Raw genomic sequence first — 22,038 nt, forward strand, 5'->3', positions numbered from 1 at the left:
CAAAGGGCGGCAGAGTGATGAAAGAAGAACTACATACACACAGGCTCGAATGTGCAAGTGAGTAAGGGGTGTGTGTGTTTGTATTTACACTGCTGCATCAGCCCTCCTCACAACTCAAGAGCAATACCTGTTTCTTAGTTGAGCTTAGTCCCACTAGGGTGGAGACTTGACCTTATTGAGCAGACAAATGTGTGCTCAGATAATGAAGTGCATTAATTCATTCATTCATACGAAGAGAGGAAGCCTTTGGCAGCAGTATAGCTCCATGGTCAGGGCCACACAGACTCAGAAACCAGAAAACCTGGGTTCATAAACCAAACGTGCCATCACCCTGTAAGTTGACACATGCTGCAGAACTTCTCCAGTCTTGGTTTTGTGAAGTGTAAAGTAAGAACAATACAACCTACCTCACAGGGCTGTTACGTGAGATGAATATTAAATGGACTCATGCTTGTAAATATCTGGCACAGGGCCTGGCACCTGGGAGGGTTTCAGTGAAGGCTGAATGAACCAAGGGTCAGTTAGATGGAAGGAGAAAACCAAGGGTCAGTTGGATTGAAGGAGAAAACTCTCAATGGCTGGTCTTTGGGGAGGTTTCTGGAGACTTGCAAAAGACTGGAAAAGTTGCTGCCTCTAATTATTTTTGAAATAACTTTGGTATATATAGATTGTTTTTAAAAACTAATGTCAAACTAGAAATGATAAAACATGGCCCTAGAATGGTTCCTTTTTAGGACTGGACTTGTTCCTCTGGTCTAGCACTCACTCAGCTTCCAGATTGTTCTCCTGTAGATGTGGAAAGATCTGTACTTTATTCTGAACTCAGGCATAGATGTACCTTGCACTAATCTAGACTGTGGGTCGGCAAACTTCTAGAGACAACCATATAATACTTTTTCTTTGGCTTTGGGGGCTTTGCCATCTCTGTGGCATCTGCTCAGAGTCTGCCATTACAGCTCAAAAGACATCCCTACATGAATAGGGATGGCTGTGTTCCAATAAAACTTTATCTATAGACATCGAAATTTGAATTTCACATCATTTTCATGTCTTATCTTGGTTTTTTCCCCAACCACTTGAAAATGTAAAAGCTATTCTTGGCTCATAGACACAGAACTAGCAACACGCCTTGAGTTGACTCTGAAAAGGTACATCCTAACACCATTTTAAATAAATGGAAAACTCACAGTGAAACTCAAACACACAGGGGAATATGTCTTCCCTGTTCCCTTCCTGAGCAACAAACAGAACCTCATGATAAACATACGTTCTTTGAAGTTACATTTATCTTTTTACTCATTGATGCTGCAAGCATTTATGCACCTGTAAGGTATACAACAGGACAGGGGACACAGAGATGAACAAGATACCACCCTGTTCCCCAGGAGCACATATCAGAGCTGGGGAAACAGACATCAACAAATCATTATGAGACAACATGGAAAGCCCTTATAATAGAGCCGTGTTCCAGTACAATGGGGGCATAGTGAAGGGAGGGAGGAATTAGTTCTGAAAGGGCGAGGTGGGTAGGGTGGGGGTTGTAGACAAGGATACACAAAAGAGTTAGTGTTGAGGCCAAACGTGACAGCAAAAGAGTGAAGGGGGGTCATTCTCAGCAGAAGGGCCTGCCTGTGCAAGTCAGGAAGGTGCAAGCCTGTCTTGGAATCAGTAAGTTCCCCCCAACCCCACACCCCCAAGTATGGCTAGAGTGTGGGATGCGGGTGGGGGGTAGAGGGAGAAAGAAAGGGTGGATTCAGATGGTGGTCCACACCAAAGTGTCCGGATTTTGCTTGCTAAGCCATTGAAGTGTCATTAGAGGTTTTTAAACATGCTAGTAATGTGATCGGCTCTGTATTCTAGGAATTAAACATGTAGTGATCAATGTGGAAGATAGATGACAGCAGGGAGTTAGGCAAAGACACTAAAAAGAAATCATTAGAATAGACCAGACCAAGAGATTCAGGGGCCCGACCTCACCGCTGATTGCTGTTATAACTCAAGCTGGTGGGGCCCTGTGTGAGGCACTCAACCTCTCTGAGCGACAGCTCTGCCCTCTCTATGAGTGACTGGATTAGGTGATTTCCAAAGTCACTTCCTGCCCTCACATGCTCTTCACTCTTTGCCCTTCACTCTTAGAGAGCTGTCACGTGGGTTCCTTCCACATTGTCAACAGAAATATTTCTTCCTTCTAGCTTCCTCTTGATTTTTTGCTGTATTTATGCCAGTGCCCAGTCGCAGCTGGAAAATCATTAGAATGGCATCCGGTGCCATTTCCCTGACTCTTGCCTGCACGAGCATTGGGAAGGAAGAGTGCTTGGTCGAGGAGCAAGCAGGCAGCAAGGATGACAGGCAGGGATGCTCGCCAGAGTGCTGGCAAGTGCAGGAGATGGAGCCGGAGCCCCAGAGTTCCAGCCAATTTTAGGAGGGTCTCTATGGGAATACTAGGTCTGCTGCCTAAATCAATTACATAGCCCAGTTTAAATATCATTTTTGCATCAGATAGTAATAAATGAGGAAGGGAATTGTTTCTGTATTCACTGAGACAATTTGTGTTTCCCTGAAGAGTTTTGAGGGAAACCTACTAAATGACACGAATACAGTAACAACTATCTGCATTATTTAAGCTGCATTAAGACAGCCTGCTGTCCTTGAGTGTTTAACAAAACAGAGAGAAATAGATTACTCCCTGCTCAAAACACCGCAGAGGCTTCATGTCACACTCAGGAAAAAATCCAAGCTCCCGACCACCTACCTCTCTGAGCTCATCCTCTCCATCCAGCCTTGTGTACACCACGCTAAGCACACCAGACAGCTTGCTGCTCTTAGACACACTAAGCTCATGCCTACTGCGGGCCCTTTCCCTGGGTCACTTCTGTCCCGAATGCTCATCCCCCAGATCTCTGAGTGGCTGGATCCCTCAAATTATTCAGATTTCTGCTTAAATATCATCTCCTCAGAGGAGCTTCCCTGACCACTTTATCTAAAATAATACACATCCTGTCCCACCCGGATCTGTTTTCCTCTAGCCATTTTCCCTGCTTAATTTTTCTTCATAGCATGTATCACTGCAAATCATATTATACATTCATTTAATTATTTTCCTCAACTCTCACTAGACAGTAAGCTCCATGAAGATGGGAACTTTGTCTGGGCTACTGCTGTATCCTCCCCTCCTAAAAAGGTACCTGGCACATGCTAGGTGCTCTAGTGATAATAGTTCAGTGAGAAAGCTGCCGTATGAAAGAATGGCACACAGAGGAAGGGGTTCCTCCAACTTTTCCTCAATGCCTACCACACTTATCAACAGTAGTCTAACAGTAATACTAGTTATAATTAATACAATAATTAAATAATAATCTACAATAGAACACTAATGTCATATAAAATATTAACAAAATAATATATCATAAATCCAATATTAATATTAAAATAATAACTATTAGCAGTAATAAGAATAAGCAACCATTTACAGTCTTACAATGTAACAAGTACTACTAAATTCTATCCACATTATCTTATTTAATCCTCATTATGAGGCTAGCAGGTATTATTATTTTCTCTGTTTCATAGTGAAGGATACCAAAATTAAGAAGTTCAACTGGCCAGGCACAGTGGCTCATGTCTGGAATTCCAGCACTTTGGGAGTCTGAGGCGGGTGGATCACCTGAGGTCAGGAGTTTGAGACTATCCTGGCCAACCTGGTGAAACCCAGTTTCTACTAAAAGTACAAAAAATTAGCCAGGCGTGGTGGCAGACACATGTAATCCCAGCTACTTGGGAGACTGAGGCAGGAGAATCGCTTGAACCCGAGACGTGGAGGTTGTAGTGAGCCAATACTGCGCCACTGCACTCCAGCCTAGGCAACAAGAATGAAACTTTGTCTCAAAAAAAAAAAAAAATTTTTTAAATGCTTTGAGGTTCCAGCACACCACAGGTTTACCTGATTCCAACACCCTTGTGCTTTCCTTTATGCAACTAACTATATACTGACCCAAACCTTCTTGAAATGAACTTCCGGACATGTGTCTTAATTACCTCACAGGACAGAAACAGGAAAGCAGGAGGGCCACTTGTTGGGAACCAAGCCTTCTAGCTAGAGAATGAAATTACAAAAACCCCCAGCACAGACTTTTGGAAACTGTTTGAAAACATTAAAATATAATAGGACAGCACTCGTTTACTCAATGATACTCATCAAACAAAACAGAAAGAGGATTCAGTTTGACCACTTAGGAAGCCAAAGGAATGTTATCTAGATCTCTTGGAGGCCACAAGACTCATCTTACAGATGGGAAGGGCTTCGAATTATTGTCCTCCTTTATCCAGGCAGACACCAAAAACGATTTCCTGCAAACTAACGACTCTCCAGTCAGTCTGCAGGATTCTTAGGGAGATCTTTACAATGCAATATGCTGCATGCTTAATATGTGTTCAGAAAGGCCTTGTACATTTGCTCAGGCTTATTTTTGCTCTAAGGACGAATGAGGAAAAGCAAGGCCTAAGACAGGTTGGAACAGGTTTGTCAACCTCATTAGAATGGCCTGGGGGGTCACGTCCCTGGAATCGGTGCCACTTTGAACTGCAAACGAACCTGCCAACCCTGCATCTGGAAACCACTTTTGTAGGACAGCTGCTCTCTCATTCCTTTTGCTTAGATCATAAAAGTAGAGTTTTCATCCATTGGGAATTTGTGTGTTAGAGGCGAAGGGAATCAGATTCTGATCCAACTTGGTCAGGAAAAAAAAATAATAATAATAAGGGCTGATTTTTCCATCCAAGTCATGTAGTCTGGTTGGAGTGCATCCCACTCGGGGACAGCTATTGTCTGGATTCACCAAGTCTCAGTCTTGCCCAGGAAAAAGGAATTTTTCACCTCACTGCTCTATCCTTGAGAAGAGTTGCAGAAGGTGACCATTTCTGCTTTCTGGGTGATTCTCTTTCTTTATAGAAATCCTAAAGTGGAACCTTTATAGAAATTATGTTCTGTGCTGACTGGTCTTTTAAACCAGGCTCATCAAACAGTGGGCATTTTCGTTTCCCTGGATAATAAGTGTTGGTGGGTTAATGGGTCATCCTCAGGACAGAGGTCAGAAGGAAAAACACTGCAGCGTTCAAAGCTGGAGCTAGAAATGCCAGCCGTCAAAAAACACAGAACTCAGTGGACGGTGATGATGTATAGGGCGTGCACTGGTCAACCCCATCTGAGAGGTCACATCTAACCTTTATCCTCAGCAAAGCCACTGAAGGTCGCTCAATATGTGTGACCTGCAACTCTGAGGCCCTGGTGAGAAGCTGTCCAGGAAAACGCTGAGTGCGTGTGCTAGAGGGTTCCTTTTCACTAAGGGAGAATTGTCTTCCAGCTCCTGGTAGACTGACATCTCGAAGTACTTTGAACGTTGAAAAGAACAAAAAAAGCAAACAGTCACACACACACAAAAAGGAGGCAGGAGGAGGGGGAAAGAAAAAGGGACACAGAGAGAGAGAGAGAGAGGTATCAGCAGGGGTGGTTAGTAAAAAGGGGCCCGGAGACAGAAAACCTTTTGTTCCCGGAGTTCGTTTCATGTAGAGATTGTGAGGTGAATGGCTTTGGAACGAAATGGGTTTATGAAGGAGTTGCTAGATCACAGGAAGCGCGACTGTCAGACTGCTTTTGTGAATTCAGTTTCTTTAAAATTTGGGTTAATCTTAAAAAGAATGCATCTCCTTTTCCTGTTCTTTCTCTTTCTTTCTGTCGTCTCCTTTGGCGGGGGCGGGGGGACAGAGTAAGGTTCAAGACGGCTCCCCACTTTCTGTTTTATTTTCCACCCTCTGATAAAGCAAAAAGAAGAGATCACATTACAAGTTCTTTGTCAGTTTTTCAGAATTAAGGGTGGGCAGGGCCTGAGCATTACCTTGTCCCACTAGCCAATGGCGGGGCGGCATGCAAATGAGGTCCGCGATCAGCCTGCCTCAGTCACAACAGTGAGCTCAGAGACTTTGGGGAGGCGCTGCGACTGACAAGCGGCTCTACCCGGGACCTTCTTGATTTCTTCTAGTGCTGCACTCAATGGAGGGGCGGGCACTGCAGTGCTTAATGCTGTCTAACTAGTGTAGGAAAACGGCTCAACTCAACGCCGCCGAAATGAAGTATAAGGTAAGAGAGTGCCTTTTACAGGTTTCCTTGCAAGCTGAAGGCTGTGCCTGCGGGTGTGTGCGTGTGTATGCGTGTTCCCTACTGTGACAGTCCCTTGTGTCTCCCGGAGAGTTCTAAGATGGGTCTCGGTCACTGAGGTTGGCATGTAAGCAGGCAAGCAAAGACCCGGTCTTTGAGACTCATTCCAGGGGTTCACAGTACACCCGAGTCCAATTGCTCTGAAAGTTGCCGGGGAAATACCTCGGTGAGAAGTTAAGACTTGGGGCCGCTTCACAGCAGCCACTGGAGATCAGAGGGTGTCTGACTTGAATCGCGGCAGGCATTGGCTCAAGTCTCCCTGGCTTTCCCAGGCCTGGCTTCCACTGCCCTGGGGAGCCGTAATAAGGGAGGAATGAGGACTGCATAGTCTTTCTCAGACTGGCTCTTAGTGCAAAGTTTTCCAGCCTTTCCTTTAATCATTTGGTCTTGGAAAGAGTATGCCATATGCACTTTTGGTGGGAGAAATTAAAAGCGTAGATTACACAGCTGAGGATGGAAAATGTTGACATCCTTATGTGATATTGGATGTAGGAATAAATAAGTATGAGCCATTTCTTGAAAACATTTTTATTGGAGTTTGAATGGGATGAGAGTGTGAAGGCTCAGGCTGGTTCACTGTACCTGAAAGCTTACCGAGTGTCATAGTCACAGTACTTCAGCAGCGTTATTTTCCAATGCATTCTACACCATTGTTTGTGTATTTTTCTTGCCAAAAGGATTTTTGACTTGCTCCACATATTCCCCCCCTCCTTTTATTTTTTAAAGTCACTCCCATCTAAGGAGGCAAGCAGCTTCCAGGGGACACAAAGAAAGCAGACTGCAATGAATTGAGCATGGATTTTTCTTGAATGATGAATAGACATGAGTGCTAGTGCTACTATTTTATTTTATGCTATTTTAAACAAAAGTGTTATTATTAAGGTGGATTTGGGCAAGGGTGCTAGGCTTTCGAATTGACAATTTATATTAACTGTATACTAGCTGGAAGCTACTTCGCTTTTTTTCTAAATTTTTCTGGTCCATCCTTTTTTGATGTAAGGTTGTAAATACTTGGTCTAGCTGATAGCCACTGACTAGCCTTAATAATAAAGCTTTTGTTCAAAAACTGTGAATCTTATTCAAAAGCTTTAATCTAAATGTCGAAAGTCTTTATTGTAATGCCTATGTTACCACTGTCTGAAGACACAGGTATCAGCTATTTCTGTTTTATCAGTTTTCTATTATCTTCTTCAGTAGGGAAGATCAGAGGAAAGGGTTATCCTGAAGACTATTAATATTTGACTTTAGGATGCAACCAGAAACAAATCCCTCTACCTGGCAGGAAAGCTATCTTTCTTAAAGTGGGTCACCCCATATTTCCTTATTTAGAACAATGATAGGACCAGATACTACTCAGCCTGGAGTGACTTTTTTCCTCCTCCTTTCCTTGTTGTTGAATAAGAACTAGCTTGCAGAATAAAAGAGAAAGTATGTTCATGTGTCTATTATTGGAAAGTATAAATGGCTGAAATTAACATTGAGTGCCGTAATCTAGAAAGTGACGAAAGTGACGACGTCTCAAGTCACTTTTATTCAATGATCTCATCGTGTTTAGCTTTTCTCTTTATGGAAAGAAAATCTAAAGGCAACCGATAAAGTGACTGACAATGTAAACTGCAATTGGCATTCATGGAGAGACCTGCTTCTCCACTGGGCCTTACTGGTGTTGAACACTTTGCCAAATGATGTCAATACACGATTTTTATTAGCCTGTGGGCAACTTCACCAGCAAAGAAGTTAACTTCTCTGACCGGACAAATGACTTATGCCCTATGATGACTACTAAATCAACCAACAACTGAAGAAATCCACTTTTACTTTTTTATAAAGTTTTCTTTCTCTCTCTTTAATAATGAACAACTTTACTTCAGGGAAAGATTTTGTTATTGTAAGTAGAGGAGAGACACAAAGGCAATGAAGTAACATTAATTGAGACTTACTGTGACAATACAAGATTGTCATATTCAACTCTCCCAATAGCTCTATAAGGTGGGTATTATTTTTATACTCAATTTCAAATGACACAGAGAGGTTAAGTAATTTATCTAATGCCACACAGCTAGAAAGTGGTGAGCTGGGATTAGAACTAAGGCGATCTGGCTCCAGAACTCACGACTTGAACCACTATTAAGAGAAAGAACCGTCGGTGACCTCTCTAAAATATGGCTAGTGTTTTCTTTTCCCAGAAAGTTTAAGACTATTTCATCCCAAGTATTCCTGCAGGATAATTTCCTTTTAAGACAGTAACTCCACAAAGTAAAATGAAATGCACTCTTGGCAGTTATTTGTTTAACTTGAGCCACTTAGGTAGTAAAACCAGATAATTATTAGATTGTAAAATCCTGGAGACAAGAATTATCTTTAAAATACTACATTGCTCTATGCACTGTAAATTTAGCACAGATCTTAAAATGTTCACTGAAAGACTTATGAAACAGGCCCTATAAGATTTTTTGTCGTTGTTAACCTGATTATCTGGTTTGGTTGCCCCAGGGATCACAACTACGGAACAACAAACCTTCACTTATTTTGCACTTAACATACACAGCTTCAGGCCAGGCAGCAACATACTTGCAACAATCCTGAGAACTGTGGAACGTAAGCTATTACTCCGGACAGACATTTCTGGTTAGTACATATCTAGTCTGTCTTTATTTCCCTATATGTTTTTTATTTGTCCACAGGAAGGTTGCAGTCACTGTCATATGTACTTAATTTTCCATTTCTCTTGGAAGGGATTCAGTCTGTGGTTATGTGATAGTAAATTATGGGGGCTTCATTTATTAAGAGTTTTCTACAAAATCCCCTTCATATACAGAGCATGTTCTTAATTGGGCGGGGACTGGCGGATTAGGGGATTGCCCCGACGGCCTTGGTTTGCTTACCCAGTGAAGGCTCGCTCCTTAAGGTCTGGAGGTGGATGGTTGTGCTGTTTGCCGGGAGGGTGATGGAAAGGTCTCTGAGCAGCTATGTTTGAGCAGAAGCCCCGAGAACCCGCCCCGTTTGTGCCTGCCAGGCCCGAGGCCCCGCCCACCTCAGGCCCAGCCCTGGCGGGGGCTCAGCAGCCACTTGGCCTGGCCGCTAATGGCTGAGCAGAGATGCTTTTGTGGCTTTGCCAAATTTCTGAGCCCTTACGTGCCTACATTAAAATTCTAAATTATTTATCTCGTCTGCCATGCAACAAATTCATTCTTTAACGTTTTGACTGAAGAAAAATTACAGACGGAACTTACAATGCCATTAAGAAAGCTGCATTCTGAAAGTCAGAGAGCCCTGTGTTCTGGTTGAATGGAGATCAGGGAAAGGAGAACCTGTGTGCTGAGAAACCGTGTGCTTTGGAAGGGACTTTGAAAGTATTCGTATTTTCTCAAGCAAGACTGAGGAAAATAATGACAGAGGGTCTTTGATTTAGTCAATATGGTCATGTATAACCTATAAAATTCCCAATTATTTCCTTGCTTTGATATTTTGGTTTAAAATGCTTTATTTTTCTCTGTATGATTTTTGCAACCAATCCAAATGTAGGACTCCTGCCCTTTTCCTTTTTAAACCTTGTATGAGATCTATGGATTTAAAAGCACTAAAACATGCTTTGAAAAATATCAACTTGGTTATTTATGTATTTATGTATTTATTTAGCAAACCCATTTGCAGGGCTAAATGGCTTAACTACACAGAGATAAAAGCCTTTAGAGAACTGAAGGTGCCTGATAATACCAAATTTAGCAAGTTGCACAGTGCGTAACATACCAAGGATTCCTTTAGCATCCTTTCCTTGCTGGAATACACGTCAGTCCTGTTCTCAGAATTCAGTGACTCCCTGTCTCTCCCTTCACTCCAGTCTTCTGAAAAAAACACCTTCCTCTCCACTTTTCTTTTTTTCTTTTTTTGATGTTGAGTTTCACTCTGTTGCCCAGGCTGGAGTGCAGTGGCACCATCTCAGCTCACTGCAACCTCTGCCTCCTGGGTTCAAGTGATTCCTCTGCCTCGGCCTCCTGAGTAGCTGGGTTTACAAGTGCCCGCCACCATGCCCGGATAATTTTTGTATTTTCAGTAGAGACGGGTTTCACTGTGTTGGCCAGGCTGGTCTCAAACTCTTGACCTCAGGTGATCCACCTACCTCAGCCTCCCAAAGTGCTGGGATTACAGGTATGAGCCACCGCGTCCGGTCTTTTTGCAAATTTCCTCCCTCTTTCGTGCTTTTATAACCTCACCGGTTCTTCTTCTTCTTCTTCTTCTTCTTCTTCTTCTTCTTCTTCTTCTTCTTCTTCTTCTTCTTCTTCTTCTTCTTCCTTCTTCTTCTTCTTCTTCTTCTTCTTCTTCTTCTTCTTCTTCTTCTTCTTCTTCTTCTTCTTCTTCTTCTTCTTCTTCTTCTTTTTTTCTGCTTCTTCTTCTTTTCAGGCTTTCCTTATGCTTCTTTAATACTGACTTCGGTAGGTCTTACTTCCAACCCCCTACTCCCCAGGCCCCTCACCCCCACCTGTCTACTGCTGCCCCCTCGCCTCCGACACATGGATGCGACATCTTTAATGCACATCCTGTAGCCCTCATTTTTCCTTCTCCTTAGATTCTGCTATGGGAAATCCTGGTCCGCTGCCCGCATTCATCTGCCTGTCTCTTTGTGCTTGCATGACTTGAGCGGCCTGTCAGTCCTGCTAGTAAAGTCTCCTCATCCAGCCACTCTGTTTAAACAATCAAACTCTGAAACCTTTGTCTCCTGGACTGTCCTATAATCCCTAAAATAGGCTGTTATGTTTTTCCTCTGCCCTACTCTGTTAGCACTACCTTACTTATCAACCTCTTTCAATCAAATCATTATCTAAAGGATACATGTAACTCAGATAGGTTGCCTACTGAGCCTGTTTAGTTTTAAGTAAACCCCACTGAATATGAGAGACCCACCCTTTATTTGTATGTAGAGGCAGATTGATTGAAAAGTCCTTGAATAAAAAGCATGATCTAGGGTCTGTGAGGTTTTGAGGGGGCTGAGACTTGGTCTTTTGTGCTCTTGTATTAGAGACGTGATAGCGCATGGGCTTTGGAGAAAGGCATTTCTGTTCCTTATGGCTTGTAGCTCTGTGACCTTAGGCAAGTTAAGCTCTGTAAGCCTCATTTTACAGCATTATCTGTAAAATAGCGATAAGAATAACTGCCTCATACTATTGTTTCAAGACCTGAGATAATATATGAATGAAGTATTTATTATGGCTCTTGGCATATAGTAAGCAGACAATGCTAGCTGGCTCCAGTTCTCTTTGTATAGTAGATGCTCAATACATGTTGAAAGGATGGTGTGTACTCAAGACTTGGTGACAGAATTATGTCAAAATCCCAGTTGCTAGGTTGAGATGGTTGAGTATTGTTGAGTATTCCCTGGGCCTGGATGTGTATTGTAAGCATAGGACCCTAATAGCATATGGCTCCACTTGCTAAAATTCTTTTGCGTTGGTTCCTTCATTATTATTCATTGGACTCAATATTCCTGAAATTATAAGCCTTTGCTCACAGGAGAAAAAATGTATACACGAATAGCCATTTAAGAGGATCTTAACACTATATGGTATCGTTAAAAAAAAAATGGACTTTGTTTCAAATCCCACTTTTGTTACTTTCTAACAGTATAATTTTATGCAAGCTACTTTAAACCCCCTTTTCCTCATTTATAAAATGGGAATAATACCTGTCTTATCAGATAGTTATAGGATATAATATATGACAGTTGTCCTTTCCAGCAGATAGTAGACATTTAATAAATGGCAGCTATTATATGATGTTATATACACATACACACAAAGATATACAGATACATAAATATGGAAGTTTTATATAGATAAAAGTTTAAGAGGAAACATTCACTAGAATTGTTTATCCATAACACAAATATCGGTGAGGAAAAGAGAAAGGCATCAATTTGAAAAACCGAAGGTAAAATCCAAAGAATGTAAGTTGGGAGTACATGAGAAGTTCAGAGTAAAATCTGTTATCCAACCACAGTCAATTAGAATGACATAAATGTAAAGTAAGAGGTCTTGGTTGTCTATGTTTAGATCATTTTAGGGTCAGAAAGAAATCGAAACAAATTGGTTTGAAATGCCAACCACTAGGACCAAGGCAATACTCTGCAGGAACATATAGGCTGAATTACCAGGACTTCTCACCAAGACAAATAAAACAGGGCCATTGGGAAGAAATACTATATTTCTAACTTAAAATGCCAGAGAGTAACGGACGGTTTCCTAGGTAATAGATGATTGCAAAGAGTATGGGCATGAAAAGGGGACACACACACACACACACACAAAAACCCTGTTTATACTTTGCCAACAACACCCCCTCCATCTTATTTACTTTGAACATTCCAGCCATCTCTCTGCAGTAATTCTTGCTGGCTAATGAGGACTCCACACAGCTAGGGAACATGACAGCCTGCAAAGGCCTATTTTCCAGAACAATCTGCATTTTAAGATAAGTGACCTTGTTGGTGACCTTTTCTACCCTTCACTGGAAAGGGTGACTCTCTTAGAAGACAGTTGGACTAAACAATGAGATCTAGGTGAATGTGCGGAAGATAGAACAGGCACTCCAGAAATATGGATAGTGGTGGTGTTGAGAGCAGTTTTGCATGGTTGAGGTAGGGAGTGCAGGCAGCTCTCATGGAGATATTACAGTTGCCAGTGTCCAATACATATGCCTGGGCCCCACAATGGACTACCAAATCCCAGTTATTCTTCAAAAAAACAAAACAAAACAAAAAAAAACAGCTAGTATCTTTCTCCCTAATCCCCTCCCTAACCACTACTGTTGCTTAAATTATGTCTAAATAGGTAGTTCATGATCCTCAGTCAAAGCCTGGGTCCAGTGATTTGTAAGCGTCATGACTGTTGGCAAATCTCAATCTTGCAAATTAGAATTCCCCTGATATGTCTCACATGTCAAGGTAATAGTTATATGATGCTGCCAAAAACGTCCCTCATGTGAAATGTTCTGATTACGCCCACCGGAAACAAAGATTGAGCAACCATGAATATGTAAAAGTAAAACCATTTCAAGCAACAAAAATATTTGATAGCTATTTTGAAATTAATTTTAATTCCTTTTTTTGCTGTGTGTGGGTTGTTGATGTGGGGGCAGTGGATGGATTAATTATCTGTGAAACCCAATAGAAAGTTGCAGTAACCAAAACACAAGTAAAGTTCAGATTTGAACCAGATCTCCTGTCTACTTATTAAGGCATTAGGCATTTAGGTAACATGATGTGTCATTAATGTTTTTCCTAGTATTTTTTGGTTAGGCAGAAACCCTGTGCTATCGCTTGGTAACTGTGAGTTAGCCTTAATCTCAATGATTCATAATAGTCCATTTGTTTTCCTTAATTGAATGCCTTACTCCCACAGGAGATGAGGCTAACTGAGGACTCAGCTAGAGGACACTTTAAGAATGAGCTGGGCTTGTCTGGCCCCCAACACCCTCTGCCTCCCAAAATAACCATAACAGGCAAAGCCAGCACACAGAAAATGGCAGTAAAGTGAACTTCTAGACACTCCAGCTACTTCTGAGTCTTTAGTGTCAGGACACATCAGTCATCTGTCGATGAGGTTTTTTTTCTCCTTTTATTCTTTGGTTCTTGTTACGAGTCACTGTGGCATGACCGAGAGTTTGGCAGGAAATGGGTTCGTGGACCCTCAGTACGGCCGCACTAGCACAGCAGCATGGGCCTAGCAACATGTCGAGCCCTCTTTCCCCTGCGTGCTCCCCTGGGGAAGAAGTCCAGTGTTATCACTGCTTCCCTGACCCTCTCCACTCAGAGCCCAGCATGACGAGCACACCTTTAAATGGTCTCGAGGAAGGGAATAGCAGAAATGCACGCAACCAGACAGCCTCCTTTCTCTTAATAACCCCTGTCACTGTGGAGCTGGACTTCTAGGCAATCTTACAGAGGCCCAGAGGCCCTGGAATAGATCTCATTTCCTTACAGAGATCACCTTGTCAATTAGAGAACACATACGTTGATGGAATCTAAGATTCTTATCAGTGCCTAGCTCTTTTTCTCCCAAATCGGAAATTCAACCATGGCAGATCCATAATCAAGAAAAATACTTGCATTCCCATCCTTTATTGTTGGTTTCAAAAATATTTGTTTTTTGTGAGTATGTATCCATGTTTTACAAACCAAAAAAAATGGGACATATGGTCTGACAAAGGAAAGGATATTTGAACCTGGGGACTGCCTGGAAGAGTCCGGAAACACATGGTCACTCTAGAGACTGTCATCAAGAGCTGCTCCTGAGATTAACCCACTGTCGAAGGCATTATCCCATCTCCCTTACAGCAGCCTTTTGCAGGAAACTATCTAAGATGTTGTGGGGTTTTTTTTTTTTTTTTTTTAAACATTGACTTGTAAATAACAAGGTGCTCTCTTTCCTTTTCTTTACAGAAATAGGCATCTTTAGAAATAAAGGCATGCCCATTTTGAAATATGGACTTGTTTGGAACACCTGAGAGTGTCAAGCAGTGCGGGGGATTTGCATCCAATTGTTCTTGCTTTAAACCTGGCATGGGCGCTCTTGCCTCATAGCCCGCGGCACCTGAATTGAGCCTTCTGCCTCCCTTATTAAGATCTTAATTACAGACTCAGCTTAGTTCATTGCTGAAGGGAAAGAATTTCGTTTCTCTGAAGTGTGTCTGTTTTTTGGTGTGGCAGGTGTAATCATGATGAGATCATTTCTGGTTTTTTTGTTTTTTTGTTTTTTTTTTCCTGGAGGAATTTTTTTTTCCAGGGAGAGGAATACAGTTCTTAAGACACAATTTCATGAGCTCATCTTGGCACACTAATAATAACTGTGCTTTGATTTCATAGAGACCCTTTTTTCTGAAGAAATCACAGCATTTGGAGTATATAATTTCATGATTCCTCATATTTGTATAAAGAAGAACATGTCTATTAATATTTATTTTGCAGACAGGGAAACAGAGACACAAAAAGCAGAGATTCGGTGGTCCCTTAGTCTTAAAACGTGAAGTCTGAAGCTAGACCCTCCTAATTCAGTCTGGTGTCCATCCCTCTATCCAGGGTTTCTCAACTTTGGCACTATTGACATTGAGGGCCAGGTCATTCTTTGTGGTAGGGGCTGTCCTGTGCACCATAGGATGTTTAGCAACATCCCTGGCCATTCTACCCACTAGAGGCCAGTAACACACGTGTGCATGCACATGCACACGCACACACACACACGGTGACAACTAAAAAATGCCACTAAACATTGCCTGTACCCAGACGGGACAAAAATCTCCTAGTTGAGAAGCAGTGGTCTAATCTCTTCTACTCCTTCTGCTTAAAAAATAACTGTCCTACTGGTTTTATGTGACAGAAGAACAAAAATACCCCTGTAGAACTGATTGCCACAATTTTATCATTACTGATGTTGAGCTTAATGTAACAGGTCCTAACCAAAAAGCAACTTCCTCTTACAGGCCTAGCCCCGGTTTGTTTCAGCAAATACCACAAAATACTAAGAAGTGCAGAGTTTCATTCAAGTCAAATGTAAAACCCATCAAACCATCTCTAAGGCAACTTTAAAGTATTTCTCTGGCATCTCTCTCTACAGTATGTACCTCATCATGGAACATGCATTTAGAGCTGGGTCTTTAAGAAAGCTATTTTATTCTCATAAAGTGGTGTAAAACATGTGCGTGTAAGAGCTTGTCTCTGCACCTCGGCGCTGAACAATTTCACAATGAGGGTTGTTTGTTCCCTTTGCTCCTGCCACCTTTCCCCTGTCTTCTGAGAAACTGCAGCTTCGAAAATTCTTCCTGGAGAGAGCTTAGCGGCTGCATTGTTGACAGTGTATGGACTGTACACACCTCTCAGCCAAGTGTATGAATCTATTTTCTAAAACTCTCTGAGGACCTCACAAGTGAAGTAGATAATACCAATCAGGCACCAAACCCAGGTCAGGTGACATCTAAAAGAGTTCCAGGGAGGGTGGCATCCCATTTCCATTAGCTCGGTTCTGGCTGGAAGATGGACAAGAGTTGCCAGGATGTGTATGCATCTGTATTGGTGGATTTAGGCATAACCTTGGGCTGCATAGCTTGGTGAAGGAAGATAAGATAGATGGGAATGGAAAATAGGAATCTCTTTCTCTTCTTTCAAACACCTTATCAGATGTTATAACTTGTGCATTTTGACTTTGAGAAATGACATTATTTTTGGAAGTATGGATTGCAGTTTCCTACTCCATTAAAACTTAATTCTTATTTCTCTTCCCTTAGTACCTGGAAGTTAGAGGGATTTGTCTAGACAGGCAGATAGATATGATCCAGTGCCAATACTGTAATGCTGGCTGGAATCCAGATGGTTGTTTTATTGTTAATAAAATCTATCTTGGGGGTGGGTGGGTGTCAGGCCTTCATCATTATATGGTGCCTGTCAGTTTTATCTATGGACGGAACCCTGAAAAGAGTTTGTGCCTGCCCCGCATTTTTGACCCCTTGCCAAGATACTGTACTGAAATCTATCAAAACTGGGCAACCTAGGACAAATGCTTCAAAATTCCAAGGCTTAATAGCAACAGAGCTGACTTCTAAGATGGAGAAGATTCTCAGGAAGGGCATCCTTGTCTGGCGGGAAAAAATTCTAGATTAAGAGGTGAGCAAGATGCTAGCTCTGGCTCTGCTGCTAATCTAATAAGAGACCCTCTGGGCTGTAAAATAAGGAGACTGGGTTAGAATGGTTCCTTCTTACTAATCAACTCTGCTCAAGATATGGGTGACTTCTGGTTCTAATACCTATGAAAAACCTAGGTGTTCTTCCACCTTTTTTTTTTTTTTTTTTTTGAGACGGAGTGTCACTCGGTCACCCAGGCTGGAGTGCAATGGTGCGATCTCGGCTCACTGCAACCTCCGCCTCCTGGGTTCAAGCAATTCTCCTGCCTCAGCCTCCCGAGTAACTGAGATTACAGGTGCACGTCGCCATGCCCGGCTAATTTTTTGTATTTTAGCAGAGACGGAGTTTCATCATGTTGCCCAGGCTGATCTCAAACTCCTGAGCTCAGGCAATCTGCCTGCCTTGGCCTCCCAAAGTGCTGGGATTACAGGCGTGAGCCACCATGCCTGGCCTCCACCTTCTTTAAGACTCTCAGGAGTTGCTTCGGTAAACCCAAAGACGAGTGAAAAATAGAACTCAGCAGTCAAATTCATCTTCCACCGTGGGCCAGGAAATAATAGAAGTTGACTATAACATTGCACATACACACACATATATGCAATCTGCCTACTAACTTTTTGCCCTAAGATTTTGTTGGTTACATAGTAAACAAATCCTAGCATATGAATGTGTCTGTCCAGCATGAACCCTAAATCAAGCAAGAATACATGGCATTCATTCAAGTGTGGGGAAGGAGAGAAACCCAGCTTTTGAGGAAACCCTTTTTAAATGCACAGCTATGTTGTCCATATCATGTTACCAAATCTCGTCAGATAGAGATTTCTTTCTGAGATCCAAATATCCAAATTTGCAATGAGCATTGGATCTTTTCATCAGCTCTCAAAAAGTAACTTCACTTTGGTATATCAGCCACCAAAATAGTGCTGGGTTCCAAATGATCCTTCATCAGATTGGATTGGCCAGTGTGGAAGAGATGTTAAGATTCCCAAGCCCTGGATCCACAACCACACACAGGGCACTGCCCCATAGCACATCCAGGGAGTATTAACAGCATCTCTTGCCATGCCAAAGAGTACCTTCAGGAGGCAGGTATCTAATGTCACATTTCTCAAACCTTCTCCCACTCAGACATGCTCAAAAGAGAAATCTATAGCTAAAGTTCACAAAGCTGGAAACTCTAAGAAAACTTGAGAACTCAGGACAAAGCGAATGATGTCAAGATTCAGAGAGGGTCCAAGATACTCACGTAAGCTTTGTAACCATCGTAGGGGTCTAAAAGAAGTACTTTACAGAAAATAAAAATTACTGCCTGAAATGCAGTCTGGGTGACAGAGGAGTCCTTGGTGGGAAATGCTGAACACCCCTCACCAGTGGGCAGAAGGATGACGGGGATTAGTGGGACAAAGTGGGATCCTGCTCTTGCCTTTCTGTGAGCTCGTTCAGCTCACCTAGTGAAAAGTGTGTCAGAACACTTTCAGCAAATAGTACTGGGAAAAAAATTAGCATATCATAGCATATCTTATATCATATCATAACTTATCATATCTTCTGTCTCCTGAATGTGAAAGCTTCATGTCTGTGACTTCATAATCTCAAGAGGAACCAACTCAAAAAATTCAACATTCCAGATCTTCAGATGCAAGAACCTAAGTGTAAACCAAGTATTCTGAGAATTAAAATCCTGATACTTATAGATATCCATGTTTTCTGACTATGGCTGTTTCCTTCTTTGAGGAAAGCCCACATCCCCCTCTATCCCAAAGGTAATGATGGGAAGGAGAGGAGAAATGTAGCCAAAATGGTTTGCAGTCCTCAGACCAAAGCTGGTTTTCATCAGTATGCACAAAAGCACGTGAGCCTTTCTCTTCCCCGTTGTGCCCCGAGACTGACCTTGACAATGTTCATCCCTCAGCCGCCTGCCTTAGGATTGACTTCCTTGACAATGGCCATTTCCTTGAATGTGTCTGTTTCTCAGGGTCTGTCTTCTGCATGCATTTGTGTGTGCAGGCACGCAAACCCACAAGAGTCCAGGCTAAAATTTTGGGGGATTGGGTACAGGAAAATAATGTCATTGAGAATGGGGCAACCCTGAGGCCATGGCAGGATCTCCTGCATGACAAATATAGAATGAAGTAAAAATAATCAGAGGAAGCCGGGCTATTGATGATGCTATCGGTCTTAGTGGGCTGATACACCAGACATAGTGTCTCATTTCTCTTAAAAGGACCGCATGAGTGGTCATGGAAACTACAAGTCACACCTCTCCATATATGGAAAAGCAGATTGTTTCTCTGACACAGGAGTAATAAGCTTTCTTGACATTTTGATAGCAGTGAGGGAAGGAAAAAAAGGCAGGGAGCAGTTGGAGGTGGGGTGAGTGGTGGAAGTCGTCATGTGACCTAGAGCTCTCTGTACCCGCGTTCTGGTCAACTGTACAGTATTTTCTTCCTTCTCCTCAGGCATAGCTTGAGAACCAGGAACAGCAGAACCCAAGTGGTCTGGCAAAGTGTCTGAATGGTGCTCTGTCACCTAGTGCCAAAAGCAGATTGCTACACTGAAGGGAGAAAAGCTCTTAAAAGAGACCATTGTGCTTAATCTCACTGGGATGGTCAGTTCCTCTTGGCCTTCCTGTTTGCTCCATAGTTGCAAACACTAGTTTCAGGGGGGTCAGGCTCCCGATCTGCGTCATTATCCTGTTTTAATAGGGAGGGGCAGGCACTTTCCTGCTGTCTGTCTCGCATAGTCTCTGGCTGTGAGGCTTGAGTGACTTGGACATGACATTTCTCTTTCTGGTTCGTTCATTTTCCCCACTTCCATCTGAAAATTCTAACCAAATGTCTTGCTGAATTCTTTAAGTAAAACAATTTCACCCTCCCCGCAGACAATGAGGAAATCAGAGTCCAGAATCCATTTTAACTTAGCAAACATTTAATGAGTCTATATTTCGTTTTGGATACGGGGGTAAAGTTCTGGAAATGCAAAAGGAATTTGCATCTCTGAACTTAAGGAGTTCACAGTCTTGAACAGGGCAATCCAAGTTGTACTGTAAAGAAACAGTATGATCGAGAACTGGGAAGGGAAACAGCCTTTGGATAGATACCCAGTCTGGTTAAATGGAAGATGGGTTTTGAGGGAGGAAGAAGTTTAATGCAGGAAAGCCAATTGGGAAGCAATCTCTGTGCTATAGAAAAAAAAAAAAAAAAAGTTGCTAAGAACCTGAATGAAGGGTGGCAGTGAGGTGGAAAGCAGGGCCCCACTGATGGATGGCAGCTCATGAAGAGACATAACAAACCTCTGCGGCTCCTTCTGGACAGCTGTGTGCGTGCTGTTAACCAAGCAAAGCAAAGCAGGAGAAAAAGGTATTTGCACTTGCTTTTAGAGAGGAAAATGCCCATTAGACTGGATATAAGGGACTGGAGTGCAGAAGAAATATCCAGCAAAAACTATGGCTTTAGGAAATATTTGTGTGTTCAGATGCCATCCCATAGATGAGATTTCCTGTAGAGAGTAAGCACATAGTTGAGAAGAGGAAAGTGCAAAGGACAAATCTCTTTGGAACATGGTCACTTTACGGATGGGAAAAAGATTTAGTCTCTGATGGAGAATAAGGATGAGAGTGGTCAAGAGAAGAGGGAGAAGTACTAAAAAGGAGGTCAGAAGAAGACGGTTTCAAGGAAGCTTGGGGTGGGGATCAAGGCTAGAGGCTGCTGCAATCAGGGTTCCCTCAGATAGGACTCATGATCCCAAATGCTGGTTTCCAATCCTGATTAGTGCCACAGCTTGTGTTGTACCTGCATTTCACTTGACTAAATTCTGTCCTAATTCTGGACCTCAAGACAAAAGGCCTGAATTCCTGTCTCAGCTCTAAGGCTTTCTTGCCAGGTGACTTGGCAAATCATTAACTTCTTGAGGCTCATTTTTTTCTTTTGTAAAGTAAAAGGGTTGGACGGTAATTGTTTAAAGTTCCTTCTGGCTTTCAAGTTCTGCGCCCTAACTGTTTTGGCATTTTGCCAAGCTCTAGCTGCACTGCTAACTGCCAGCTGCTGGAGACTAACCATCCAACTGAATATAGAATTACATAGTTCTCTTATCTCTCCTTGATTTGTTTCTGTGTTGACCTTCCCTACCCTGGAGATAAATATCCAAGGTGGTGGGGCAGGCAGGAGAAAGGGTAGATCTTGAGTAGACGAAACTGCTTCTCTGGAGTTTTTCTAAGATAGCAGATCATCAGTTTCTGACTTTATGGCCTCAAAGAATCACACCTTTGCACTGAAGGAGAGGGTCCCTTCACCTCCTTGCCAGAAGAATTCATTCTTGATTTTCCTACTTACGAGTGATGTGCACTTTTGAATGAGATGGTTTATGGTCCAGCTGAAATTCATTTGGCTGTTAAGGTCTTACTGAAACCTTGCGCCAACACCAAATCTTTTCGAAAGCCCAGCTCCTGCCCCGTGCCTTTCCCTGCTTGCTGATGTATTATCTGTGTTGGAATCTGATGAGATTTATCCATAATTTATCAAGTAGTATCATTATTAATATGTTGTCTTAGAAGTTCCCTTGAATGCAACCAATGGTTTCCCTATTGCTGTTTGTAGGCAGATACTCAACAAAGAGGTTGCAGTGACAAGAACTCATTCATAATTCAGAAATATACTGCTTTGAGATAACAGTTCTTCTGAAATGTAATCGTGAGTGAGATAAATATCAGATAGGTATAAAACATACATAATAGCATCATTAGAATAGGACCAAGCCTGGACTGCGAATGGAGAGGAGGCAAGGCGGGGAGGGAGCCTGAAGCCCAAGGGCCATCTAGCAAATTAATTAAAACATCACCATAGCTTACCAAGGACCAGGAAACTAAGGCCCAAAGGGGAGCTGTTGCCTGACAAATAACACAGCTAGAACCAAAGACCCCAAATACCCAATGTATTCCATAGACATGAAAAGAAGAACCGGTCCTCTTCAGTACTTTATCATATATTGGAACTGAGCCCAGTAACAAGGACGCTGTGTGGCTGAGCTAAGGCGGCTTAAAGTTCTGGAAAGAGGATTAAACTGAAAGAGCGCAATTCTTTTCCCATCGCTGCCAACAGTGTGGCCGTGGGCAAATGATAGGCCTCCCCAGACCCATTTCATCATCTGTGACTCAAGGGCATTG

At 42.4% G+C, this 22,038-nt stretch overlaps 1 protein-coding gene across 3 annotated transcripts in view; it reads left to right on the forward strand.

Moving 5' to 3' along the window:
• Positions 1-22,038, forward strand: part of NEDD9 (neural precursor cell expressed, developmentally down-regulated 9) — a 200,962-nt gene that overhangs the window by 146,300 nt on the left and 32,624 nt on the right. The window contains exon 1 of one of the 3 annotated variants that reach the window (XM_010357149.2): positions 5,961-6,133. The exons of 1 other annotated variant lie outside the window; for it this stretch is intronic. In XM_010357149.2, coding sequence (XP_010355451.1) covers positions 6,122-6,133 — 12 coding nt within the window. In that variant the 5' untranslated portion in view covers positions 5,961-6,121. Of the gene's footprint in view, positions 1-5,960; positions 6,134-8,707; positions 8,840-22,038 lie in introns of those variants that run through there. One more of the 3 variants, XM_030929529.1, reaches the window with a different exon arrangement.

The sequence above is a fragment of the Rhinopithecus roxellana genome, chromosome 4 (genome assembly GCF_007565055.1).
Source record: "Rhinopithecus roxellana isolate Shanxi Qingling chromosome 4, ASM756505v1, whole genome shotgun sequence".
NCBI lineage: Eukaryota > Metazoa > Chordata > Mammalia > Primates > Cercopithecidae > Rhinopithecus > Rhinopithecus roxellana.